General features: G+C 44.7%; 1 protein-coding gene across 2 annotated transcripts in view; it reads left to right on the top strand.

Annotated features, from left to right (window-relative positions):
* NSG2 (neuronal vesicle trafficking associated 2) overlaps nucleotides 1-11,801 on the top strand; it is a 37,797-nt gene extending 25,996 nt beyond the window's left edge. For both annotated transcript variants that reach the window (XM_054842127.1, XM_054842128.1), the window contains exons 4-5: nucleotides 8,177-8,287; nucleotides 9,841-11,801. In XM_054842127.1, coding sequence (XP_054698102.1) covers nucleotides 8,177-8,287; nucleotides 9,841-10,032 — 303 coding nt within the window. In that variant the 3' untranslated portion in view covers nucleotides 10,033-11,801. The remainder of the gene's footprint in view (nucleotides 1-8,176; nucleotides 8,288-9,840) is intronic.
* The last annotated feature ends 1,448 nt before the right edge of the window (nucleotides 11,802-13,249 follow it).

Here is a 13,249-nt window from a genome sequence, read left to right as displayed (position 1 = left end):
AGTGAAATGCCATTTTTGAAGAAGTGCAGCCCAATCACTTTTACCTGCAGAATGGATTAGGCTGTATAACAGGGTGCTTGGCAATGCACTACACCATTTCTTTGGCTGAGTCTAAACAGTGGAGCACCTCTTCTTGGGGCGTATTTCAGACTCCTTATCCCCCTCGGCGATCCATCTGAGTGTTCTGTCAGCCTCTGGCTCCCTCCCTGCCTACGTGCCTGAGTTTTCTTACAATAGCAGCCTGGATTCCAATGATGGGGTGGTTCACACTTGAATTTCATACATGGCATACATGTGGGAGGCAGCCAGGACAGACAGCTGGATCCAGGAGCTGGGAAGTGCTCCTGAGTCTTTCGCTTTAGCTGTAGCTTTTATGTCAAGATCTAATGTTGTCAATCTTATATCTAGTTATCAGCTGGAAGAAGTTATGGGATGAAGGGAAAAAAATTACCTTCCTGAATTTTTCACTGTCAGGCAGAAATCCTTAAAGTGAGATCGTGAGTGTATGAACGTATACTGAGATGCCCTTACAGCTGAAACATTTCTACTGAGTGGCAGGACCTCTGGGACTGGCCCTGTGGCAAATGGATTGATGGATTTGTGATTTATTTTTTTCTTGCATGCAAGTTAATTAGTTTGTCAATGGATTGATAGGTTTCCATGTGTAATGGCATTGCCATAAACTATGGAAAGAGCTTTGTTGCCTATCCAAGTGTAGCTCTGATGGCCTTCTGTGAAAATAACCTTGACAGAATTTCTGACAATTCTGTTTGTAACAAATTGTGCCTCATTCAGAGTCTTTTTTCTTCTACAAAAAGAAAATTAAAGCCAAGAGAATTTCTTCAACTGAATTGCCTATTAAAGGTCACAAAATTTCCCAATACCTGGCAATGTTGAAGGTATCTTGGAGAACCAGACATGGCATCAGCGATGGCATCCTTTCCTGACGAACTTGAATGTGAAGAGGGTGAGACTGCAGTGCAGGAACGGACAGAGGCATCTGGCTTCTGAGGTCCCTTATTCACATTACAGCTGCTAAGACTAGGAAGACTGTGCAGAATTTTGTCGGGATTTTTCCATGGTAAATGATCTTTACATGGGAATTAAACTGATGTCCTTCACAGTAACGCACAACTCTACATTCTGAGAGCATTAACTCTTCTCTGGGTGCTGTTTGTATGGCTGGTTTTCCTCTAGACAGCAATGCTTTCCCTGTTTGTGGTGTCTTTTTTGGCTGTACTCCCATTTTAAGTGTATATAAGCATATATATTGCATGCTCTGAGCAGTGGGAAAGGTGTCCAGAGTCAAACATTTATTTGCCAGGTTTAGAAAAAAAAATCATGCTTGATGTCTAAGAAGCGTCACCCACGCTGATGAAAACCCCTGCTTGCTAGCCTCTCACAAGAGTTGCATGAGCACGGAAGAGATATTCTGCACTGTTTTCTTCAGACAGCTTGATAGACATCACATCATTGTTTGCATCCTGAGAACTGCTCCACTTACATGGCAAATGGAGGGTGGTTTCAAACCCCTGGGCACCTGGGGCTTATGCCTGATCCCCAAACAGCAGGTGGTACTTGCTGAGTTCCTCCAAAGCTGGACTGGATGCAGCTGTTTTCCCCCCGAAGAAAGGGCAGCACAGTGATTTTCCAAATGAATTTTAGACAGCAGATGATAAGGCTGCCGCCTGAGTACAAGCAGTCATGGGTTTGAGCTTTAGTAGTGGAACACAAGGATTGCAGTGCTGTACCAGACTAACTGGCCATCTCATTTGGAAACCCATTTTAGTGAGCCAGAGGCAGATGTGTCAGAGCAATGTGTGAATATCCATAATGAACAATTTCTTACGCCTCCGGAGACACCTGAGCCTATAGAAGGTGCCTACTGATTCTAGTGTCCTGTAGGAAACTAAAGGAGATTTAGACACCTGACTGCCTTTGTGGATCTGGGTCTCGATGACAGGTTCATGCCATCAAATACAAGAACTTGATGGGGGAAGAGGGAGCTGTGCCTTTTGTTTTATTCAGCTCTACTTCAAGCCATGTGGAGGTTTTCCATATGAATGTTTCATCTTTTTGGAATCTTACTGAACTCCTTCTGCTGACCATGTTGTACAGAGTAAATTCGTTAGCTTAATTGTGATTAATTTCCTAGATTAATTGTGGTTTGGGTTAGAAAAAACAACCCTTTACTTCTTCAGAAGGTGTTTCTTCACAGTTTTGTAGGATGTCTTCTACTGTGTTTCACTGTGAGGTGGCTTGCATTTGAATGCCCATGTTATTTTCTCTCCCTACCCAATTTATTTTTTACCATTTTTATGCTGAGTCCTCACAGTGTGTGACACCATCAGCGGAGCCTGTGAACAAAACATAAAGGTGAAATGACAATCCCTGACACCAGGGCTGTGATTATAAGTTATGTTCCTTCAGCTGCTAATGCAAGTAATATGTAACTTAAGTGGGAACAAAACCAACCCCCCCCAACTCACCAGCACAGGTTGGATGCTGAATACTAACAGAGCGCTGTCTGCATCCAGTCCCCACTGGGAAAAAAAATATTTGTCAACTCAGTTCAAACAGTGCATAAATTTGAGGGAAGTGCCATCTGCTGACAGACCCTTCCCCCCCTACACTGCCTGAAAATCCTTCCGTATGAATATCTGCTCGCTGCAGTAGTATTCCCATCAACCTCTGTTCAGGATCTGCCTTGCTCTGTTCCTTTTTTCCCCCAGGTATTTCCAGAGCGCTCAGGTTCCCCAGGGCCCTAAGGCACCGAAACACCTCACTGGTTTGGCTGACAGGCAGTACCAGCCCAGCGCTGGTGTGTAGCTGCCTGCCGGCTCTCTACTCAGCAGGTTATCAGTATTGCTGTCAAAGCCCCTAGGGATTGATTTTTTGGAGGGACCAGCAGCTCCCTGCTCTTGTTGACTTCCATGGGGAGTGAAGGGTGCACACCCTCTCTGAAAACTAAGGGGACAAACCAGAAAATTTTTGCCAAGGAAAACAATAAGGAATAAAACTGTAGAAACCTTGCAACGGAAAAGGCTATTAAAAGAATGCCCTGCTGCTTGGATGTGGCATTGTTCTCTGGTTTACTTTTAAATAAAGCTTTTCATTGTAGCTAGAGAGGGGTAAAAGGGAATTTCTGATGAAAAAAAAATCATGGGCAGCTGTTTAAATCAAAGAGGGTAGGAAGGACACTTCGATGGACAGCATGAAGGCCAGGTTAACTGGAACACCGTTACAATTAGATGTCATCTCACTGGAGCAAAACCTAGGGGCAACTTATATCCTGTTGCCTGATGAGGATATATCTTTTATATTATCCATGCTGTTGTGAAAAATGCAACATGTGCTTCGTCTTGGGAAAGGTGGGGAGGAACCAATCCGAGTGCGCTGTTGTTGATGGGAGGGTGACATCATCTTTCACAGATGTTAAGGGCCTCTTTCCATGTTTTGTGGCGGATGGGGAGTTTTTTTGGGGTGGTAACGATGTTCTGTCTTCTCCATTCTAGCAGACACTCCCGTCTTGGGAATCATATAAGACTTTGGGGAAAGGGTAGGCAAATCCCCCCGTTCTTTTACCCACTTGAGCAGTCACACGTGACAGATTCATGCCTGCAGCACTTCTAGGTTTTATCTGCTCGCTAAATTTTATTTCCCCTCTGTGAGTGTTTATATTGCTTAGAGACTGCCAAGGTTCATGTTAATCATAAAAAAAAGTGGAGGTTTATTAGGTATTGCAGCTCTGTGATTCTTTGGTGTTTGAATGTTAATGAAGCTTTGTATGCTCCGGAATACCCAGAGAGGTGAATCTTAGCTCTGGTGTGGCAAAATATCTGGGGGTGGATTTTTCTTCCCTTTCCTCTGGGTTTTAACATCTTACATGACATTTCATCCCAGAGCAATTTTACACTATGTATCATCATGTGTAATATTGTGTCACGCTGTAATTTTGCAAGTGCATGAAACGGCAGGAGGGAGGTGAGAATGGGCTCAATTACAGCCCGGAGGGAGGGGAGAGCTCAGCGCAGGGACCTGCTCCTGGGAGGTAATGAATTGGGTGTTAGCACTTTGCCAGAGCAGAGCGCCAGAGCAGAGGGGAATTTATTATTTTTAGGGCCTCAGTGGGCAGACAAGAGGAAAGGAACCAGTCAAATCACATTACTAATGGTCATTTCCATAGGCCGTGCGTGTGCATGGGATTTAACAAAAGAAGAGACATTTATTCTTGCTCCAGACAGCTCAGTTCTTTCTTTTTCTGAAGGCTAAAGAACATTTTTTCTGATGGCTAAGAACTTGGCCATTTTAACTGGCTCAGAGTGAGAAGCCTTCAAAGCAACTTTGGTAGCAACTCTTGGGGAAGGCAGACACAGAGTCATTCCGAGTGAGGGAGACATCTGACAGTTCAGGGATGTTCCCCTTTCACAGCCTCTTCTCTGGATACAGTCAGCCCTGATGGATCCCTCTGGGATGGAGGAAATGGTGATGCAGAGAGGGAGAAAGGAACCAGGGAGACTTTAGGGCAGGAGTAATCACAGCACAGAGTGTATGCGTCCTGCTGGTGTGCAGCTCTTGCTAGCCCTGATGATGAAGGTTGTATTTACTAAAGAAACCTAGAGGATGAGCAGCAGCTTATTTCTCAGGAACAAGAGCTACTTTCTCACTGAGTTATGCTGTATGCATTCCCAGGTGGCATTTGGTGTAATTTCATTGTCCTTTGTCTCTTCCGTTGCCCTGAGCACAAGTTTGTTCCTTCAGGTTAACTCAAACAAGATTTCTTTTTTCATTGTACATTATATTTAGGGCAGAGCGACCAAACTGGAGAGCTGAGCATTTCTTGTTTTCTGAATTTCTAGCCAGGGCTGCCCTCTAAGCATTGGCTTTGGTAGAGCAAGATGTACTCCTTGCTTTAGTGCCTTCAAACTAACCTCAAAGGGGACTTGTGTCATTGTCATATTTGTATTACTGCATAAATTGTTATTGGAGGAAGTACCCGGCCTACAACGCTCCCCTTTTAAATGGGGAAGAGTTGATGAACATGTGTTCTACACGGGGAAAAGCTCTTTCACATTGGCCTGCCAGACCTGGGTAGTAATGGATCTTATTGGAGAGGGGTCTTTTTTCCCAGGTATCCTGTTTGAAAAAGTAGAGAGTGTTGGCATACTTAATCCAGGAAGTCTCTTCTTTTGACTACATTTTTTCAAAGTGACTTTTTTTCATTTTTTCAGGTGTAATATAACTTCTTTTGGTGGCAGAAATCACAGCAAATTCCATTTTCTCCCTTGAATTCAACTGAGACTTCTTCCTCTTCAGCACTATGAAAAGGGATATGGCTTCCCCAGGTTGGGAACCCATGAGCTACTGTAAAGCTGGTCTGAAATATTTCTATTCAAACTTGCAGGCAAGTGTGCTTTGAAGGAGAGGAGGTGGAGCCCGTACTTTCTTGGTCAGACTAGTACAGTTCATACAACTGTACTCCTTTTCTACCAGCTACCTTTTCAGCACACCAGGACTCTCTTACACATGTTCTCTTACGAGATCCAGCAGTAAGTGCTTCTCCCTCTGCAGCTGCCTTTTGCTTAATTGACCCATTTTGCAGCAGATTAGGCCCCAAGGAGGAGGTTAATATGAGCAGTTATTCTAAAAGGCGGGTCAGGGCTTCAGTGAACTGTTCATCATTGGAAAAGCCTGTTAGCCCGAATCTTCTTACCTTTTTACGCTTTATTCTAAAATATTCTGACTTAACAATGAACTTACAAATCTCTCCTGCTAGCTATAGTCTCCACACCTCTCTCTTTCCTAAGTTTTGAACTGGATGTGTTGGGTCAGATTTAACACCGTGCATGCAGATTTACCTTCACTTTCTTTTTGTCTTAAAACATCCACCAAGATTGTAGCTCTGGATCTTCCAGCATTGCAGGTGGCATTGCCAGGGTTGCTTTAGCTTCTCTGAGTAACAGTCCCGATGCGCTGTGTGCAATGTAGGGCTACATCTCACCGGGCAGCGCATCTTTCTGCAGGATTGGTGAGGGTGAGAAGTCTTTTCCTGCACTGCAAGCAATTACAGTGGTCCCTTTGAGTCTGTGCAGGGATTGCATATCATACAGGTTCTCGGAATTACAGCTGCTACGATGACCAAAGGAGATAATTAGAGCAAAATTCAGTGTGAACCAATATTAAGCAATTAGTATATCTTTATTGATACAGTATTACTAGTATTACATAATATTGTTATATTAATGATATTATACTGATGAATTCTGAGATGTGGCCAGCTTGTTCTTTTAGCTGCTGTTCCTGACATGCCTTTCACTATACTGTAGGAACTATCTCTGTATTTCCCCACTTTCTGCCATCACCAGTCTCCTATACATTAGTGAAGGAACAACTTCTGTCTGTACCTACTATTCAATTTCCTTGAACATCTTTGTGAGAAAATAAAGAGGATTGTGCCATAACTGTGACAACAAAAGGGTAGATGAACCCTGAATGACTAGATGGAGCTGAAAAATTTGTGGCTCTTCCTTGCTAGGACAGTAAATGATAAGGATTGCCTTTAGTACAGGTAGGTGCAGCTCTGATATTGGGACGGGGTCATATTTTGAAGGATGAGCACGTGCATGGTATGGTGGCAGCACACAGTCCCTGCCCTGTCCTACCATTGCGGTTCTCTTAGTGGCTTTTGATGTGACCAGGGAAAATTTGCAGCCCTGGGCTCAGCTTCTGGTGCTGTGATGACATGTGGGATTCTGAAGCAAACACATTGAGGTTGTGGGTAGGAATCAGCCCCACTGATCGCTATCCCTCCTGTAAACCCATGCCTGACCTCAAGCATTTGCTGTAGGAACTTCCTCAGCGTGAGCTTTCACAGGCTCACCGAGCACAGGGACATTGCAGCCCCTTCCCCATGCAGGCAAACATCCTGCAAAATGCCTGCTGCTGGTGCTCAGCCCCAGCGAGCCAGAACAAGCTGGGGAGCTGCGGCAGCTCCCTCTCCATGCTGCTGGCTGTGCAACAGCTTTAAATGTTTCCCCTAATGCTGTTCCCACCCCCATCATCTCTGTAAGTGACTTCATTTGATTAGTAACTCTAGCTTGCATGGTAACACTGAAGCCCCAGGGATTATGATATTTTTTTCATGCCAGTCCAGATCAGTGTGAGACAGCAGTCTCGACATGATGGGTTGCTGTAATTTAGGCAGTAGAAGTCCAGAGCCATTTATGCTGTGTTTGCAGAATTACCAGCTGGGACCAAGAAAGCTTTGGGCAAGGGGAGAACAAGAGTGTATTTGGGACCCTTGCTCAGCCCTTAGGGAGGTCACAGCCTAGCTAAAATCAAGGGACAGGGCCCCAGTCCAGGCATCTGAATGGGGCCAGGAAACTATTTAAGAGGGACCTGGAAGGGCTGGAGAGAAGAGAGCTACAGCAAAGAAACAAAATGGTGCAGCAAAATAACCTGCTTGGGAATGAGGAGAGGGGGGATATTTGAGCCCCAAAGAGAGTATCATGGCTGTTACCTCCAACACTGGCATCTGCTCTTGGACATGCTGCGGGATTTACATGCTGGGCTTTGTCGGTGGTCGGGATATTCTCCCTTTACAGCTTTGATAAACAGAGGATTCCCTTTCTCCCGCTCTCCCTTCTGCAAGGTACTTGAGGCACAACTTACCCTTGTTGTATCGCCCAGGAGGCACAAAGGTGTTGGTGCTACAAAGGCTTCGTTATTGCTACCTGCTCACCTACCTCTGCTATCAGCAAAGCGGGATCTCGCCATGGTTATAAGGCAGCTTATCTGCACAGCTTAGACCCCGAGCGTGGACTCTGGCTGCTGGTGGATCCTGCTGGGCCAGCTGACGATGCTGCCGGTTGAACAGCCGAGAGCATGGGAACACAAAGGCACCGACAACACCGAGCACCTCAGCAAAATCCGTACATTTGCAAGGGGTTAAACAGTGGAATGTGCACTCCTGAATGTCTGTGGGGGGATGGAAATGATGTGAGAATTCAGGGCTATTGGATCTAGCATTCATTCAATTACCATGCTTAGTTAAGTACTGCACAGTGGAGTGAAGACTGCAGTCTGTTAGGATGGCTGTTACTATAAGTCATTTAATTATGAGGTTGCTCAGATGCCATTTCAACATATGTAGAGTAACATTATCCCTCTTTTGTAGGTCACTATTCTCATAAGTCTGGCTCTTGCATTCCTTGCCTGCATAGTGTTTCTTGTGGTATACAAAGCCTTTACTTACGACCACAGTTGCCCAGATGGATTTGTTTATAAGGTAAGAAACTTCAGACAGATGAATTGCCTGAGATAATGATAGACTTTAATTGACTACATGGTTACAGTCTAGTCTGCTTTTTTGACCAGGCCAAACAGAACATTTGGCAAGAATGTGTTGAAATGGGAAAAGTGTTATGGGAAATGTGGACTTGCATCTGCCTCCATCAGCTACTGTTACACTGTAATTGTTGGGATTAGCATTTGGTGAACACTACAGACACATGTTTAGGAACAATCCCTCGTATTTGTGAATGGATTTATTGCAGCTGGAATCCCGCATTTGCTTCCCACACGTTCAAGTGACTGAGGTTTACTGGCATACATTTTAATGCAAAGCAAACTCCCCGAGTGCTGGCACATGTGTCCTTTGTGAAAGAAATCCGAATTTGCCCATGTAGTTCATTTTTAGGTGCTTTTGAGCCTCTATCAAGAACAAAACCATGTAACTTAATTGCTAAACCCCTGCTGCCCAGGGATTTTATACTGAATATTTGCCTGGTCTGTTTAGATTTAAAAAAATTTAAAAAAAAGTTTGCAAAGTAGTTCACTAACTAACTCCTTACTGTGAATGAACTCATAAAGTCACAGGAGTCTTGACCACACTGGGGATAGTCTGTGGGCTAGAAAATAGAGTAAGGATGTTGGTGTATTAGTCATTGTGAATTATTCTCTTAGGTTATATAAAGTTAGGATGGAGTCATGAATTTTAGAATCAGATCCAAACCTGAACTTCTGAAAAGACTAAAGGTTTTGGACTCAGATTTCAGCTAGTCACATCGAACTGGGAGTTGGCACATCTCGTAATTTAATAATAGTTGTTCCTGGGGCCCTTTGCATCCTTGGTGCTACTTTGAGCCCAGTGAATACCAACCAGTCTGACATTTGTTACCATTTGATTGCTCTTTTACAGCTGTTGCAAAGCGAATTGTTTTATCTGTGCAGCTGTTAGCACCCAAGCATCCTCACTGGCGCAGCGGAGATGCATGGGCAGTGTCTGCACAGACAAGAAGCTCTGACAAGGGCTGGCTGGTTGGGCCACGCTTCCTACCAACCCCGACCAAGGTGGTCGTGCTACGGTCAGAGAGAACACACTGTAAGAGAGCAGCACGTAAGCAGCTTACTCTGCCTCTGCCTGTCCTCTACTTGTCTGAGGATTAATTCTGGACTTGGCTCTACAGAGCTTTCAGTCCAGCACGTGCTAGGAGCTGCTCAGCCCTGCTAGGGCTCCAGCAAGGGGCCTCTGTGCATGCCAGTAACGTACCAAACCGGTCAGACCTTCATTTTACAGTCCCCGTCTCCCATCCACGGATGAAATCAGCCTGCAATCAGGGTTGCCAATAGCAACAGGTTTTGAGGGCTGCTGCCCGACCCTAAACTTTGTGCATTCCCACGGCACCGAGAGGCAGGCAGGGCTGCGCAGCAGATGCTCTCGCTGCAGCAAGTCTGAGTCAAATGTCATCCGTGCAAACAGCTAACCCTGAGATTTTTAAAGCAAGAGCCTGAGGCCGATGGGACCACTCTTAACTTCTCTTGCTTTCTTCCTCTTTCCAGCACAAGCGGTGCATCCCAGCCTCGCTGGACGCATACTACTCCGCACAGGATTCCAACTCCCGGGGCAGGTTCTACACTGTCATCAGCCACTACAGCATGGCCAAGCAGACCAGCTCCCGGGCCGTATCACCCTGGCTGTCTTCAGGATCGGTAAACCATGAAGCCAAGGCTGCCAAGACAGAAGGTCATTAAAGTTAATGAGTGGTGATGGGCAAAGTGGGAGGGTGGGGGACAACATCATGTCTATACTGCATTGCTCTAGCTGAGGGTGCTGTGCTAACAGCACGACAGGAATAAATAAACCCCGAGTGCAGGAGTCATCTTAATGGATATTTCTTTTTGTGCATTGTTCTCGTTGATTTGTAACCGAGTCGAGCTCTTGTACAAAGGCATGTTTGATGTTGACTGTACCTTACGATGTAAAAATATTTTTAAATCATTGCTTAACTATTTGTTAGAAAAAGAAATTAAAAAACAAAAAAAGCAAATTAGATAAACAGCCAGAGAGGATAAAAGCAGCAAAGAGAATCCCGCAAAGTTTTATCATTGCTGGAAAGCTGTGACAGAGGCTTAACATGCAGTGAACGAACAGCTGAAATCCTTTCGAGAGAGAGGGTAGAAAGAACCTGGTACAAAGACATTGGGATGTCATTTGGCTTGCCAAAGGGGGGATATTTTGCTGTCAAATTGAATATAGCATCAGCATTCATTTGCTAATGGAGGAATACAAGCATCCCCTCCTCCCTCAAACATACACACGTGCAAACACACACACACACACCCCTGTGCAGTGGCCTAAGTAAATCCAAAAAGATCTAGGGATTCGTAATGAGCCGCCACTGTGCTGGTGGTCTTGGCTGGGCTCTGAGGCTGAAATCCTGGTTGGTATTTGGATACGGAGCAGGATGGCAGCAGACAGGGGCTGCCATAGTGAAATCAAGAATCTAGTTCTGAGCACAGGACTAGGAGTCAGGAGATCAGGGCTCTATTTCTGCTGCTGGCACAGATTTCCTGCATGACCTTTGGCACATTACATGAGGCATCATCCTTTGGGACCTCTCTCCGGAGGGACACCAAGAGACAAATAAATTGAGGAGCCTCTCAAGAGTGATGATAGCATAGAACTGTATTAAGCCTCTAACTTTTCAGCCCCTAATTTTCCCTCACCCATGAAATGGGATGCTCCTGCTTCCCTCCTTCAGATACTTCAGTATTTAATGTCATTCTAGGTAATTAGAGAGGGATGGCTGTAGCATGCTCTCAGAGTACAAGGGTCCCATCAAATCTCTGCTTGCAAATACAGACCAGACCCCAAGCTTAATCCAGTCCTGGCCTATGTAAAACATCCTCTCCCCACAAATGGCATGTGCAATTAGTGCAAACTGGTGGATTTTTTAAAAAAAAGGATTCTCTTTTTTCAGAGCTGCAAGCCGTTGCTGCAAAGCAGCTCTGCTCCTCTGTAGCGCAGGCAGGGTGAGACTGAGCAGCAGGAGCAGAGTGCATAGGGAAGGCAAGGTTCGCATCTGACTAAGGCTGCTTTTTCAGATTTGTGGCTAGACTGGGATGGAAATTAGGAACTGGCCCCTTTTTCCCCCTGCATTGGGCAGTTTTGTCCTCCATTTCGCATACATAGAAACTAGAGAGTGTAAATGAGGGCAGAACTCCTCAGTCCTAACAGGCATCATGATAAATAACTGTATAGTGTAGCTAAAACTGTAGTGCCAAATGCCATTGTCTGATTTCCTATCCTTCCTTCCCCTTTCACCTGTAAATTAATTTCTCACTCAAAATGTACAAACCACCCCCCTCCACCAACAATCGAAATTCCAGCAAACCACTGAACAGTTTATAATTTTGTGGTGTATTTTTTGTCAGTAGGTAGCAGAGACTGAAGTATTTTTTGGTGTAATTCTTGAACTTTTCTGACGGGATTAAAATAAAGCTAGATGTGACTGAGCGTCTCTGTGGCTCCCGCAGGTTTTTTTTTGGCAACTCGTGCCATGGGCTGGGAGGTGACGGGTGGCAAAATGTGCGTGCCTGGTGCTGCCGAGCGTGGCTGCAGCGGAGACTGCACCTTTGCACGGGACTCGAGGTGACTCTGGCTTTCAGGAGGCATTTTCAGAGCTCGCTGTTTTCCCCTTTAATGGCTGGGGGTTTATTCCCTATGTTCCTGCCCATTTTTCAATTGCAAATAGAAAAATGGTAATTAAAACCAAGCGGACTGTCTGTTGGTGATTCTTGACTTTACGGAGGAACCTTCCCTCCCCATTTTTAGGCCAAGAAATGAGAGAAACTTTGGCTGGCAGCAACGTCTCCTTTGCCATCTACTCCCGATGCAAGCGTTCATGCATACTGCAGCAGGCTCTGTAAGAAGGGCTGTTATAAAAAACAGCGCTGCGGGGAAATACAGCTGACAAACCAAGAGCCACGGCTGAACTTTGAAAAAGTTGAGCTCTGTATCCAAACTCTGCAGCTTGGTTTCTAACAAAACCACAACTATATTCCTCTCACATTGTTCAGAAAGCAGATTGTATTTCCTCAAATCCTTCGACTCTTTGAAATGGAATGATACCCTGGCATTAAATTGGCTCTTTCCCAAAGGCTAAAGAACATTTTATAAAAACCTTTGGATGGCTTTCCTTCAAAAAAAAAAAAGTGTATTCAGAGTTGTGAAATTGAACTACCGTAGGAGAGAAACCACTCTGGTGTTAGAGGTCACCACCGAGTACTTGTAAAAAGTATTAAAAAGGATTCAGTGTGCTTTGCAGAATTGAGTCACAGGATAATTTGACCATGGTATTTCTATTGCCACTTTCCCAGTAATACTCTAACCATATGTTTACTTTAATCTAAAAAACCCAAGAATCAAATCATTTGAATTAAAAGGTTCTAGCTGTTATTAGATAAGTGAGTCAGTGGGGATAACCATTCCTATTTAATAAAGGAAAGATCAAAATCTGTATGGAGTGGAATGGGAGAAAAATACCCAAGAAAGATTCATGGTAGAGCAAAAGAAACCAAACAACCCAACTCCATCTGCAAGTTCCATTACTGTGAATGTTGTTATTACGTTTTCTGTACAAGCTGCAGTACAGCTTCCAAGATCAACCACATATTTTAATCACAGCAGCAGAGAGAGAGAAAATTGAAATTGGAGTACATCTTCTTTATATTTCAGTCTTTAAAAGCCTCCTTCCAGGTTGATCATATGATTTCAATGCTGATTAAAGTAGCATATGGGTGATAGTACAGTCTCATCCTGGCTGTCATCTCTCTGTGAAGTCTAAAGCTCCTGACTGGCTCTACAGAGCAGTGTTTTTGTGAGCTAGTGTCTGGTCGAGGGCTCAGTCTCAGCTCCGAATGGTACCGATGAACAAGAGCCTTCCCTGTGCTTCTCCCAACGTTTATG

This window comes from Grus americana, chromosome 14 (genome assembly GCF_028858705.1).
Source record: "Grus americana isolate bGruAme1 chromosome 14, bGruAme1.mat, whole genome shotgun sequence".
Taxonomy (NCBI): Eukaryota; Metazoa; Chordata; class Aves; order Gruiformes; family Gruidae; genus Grus; species Grus americana.
Note: the sequence above shows the minus strand (reverse complement) of the source record. Positions and strands in the feature narration are given on the sequence as shown.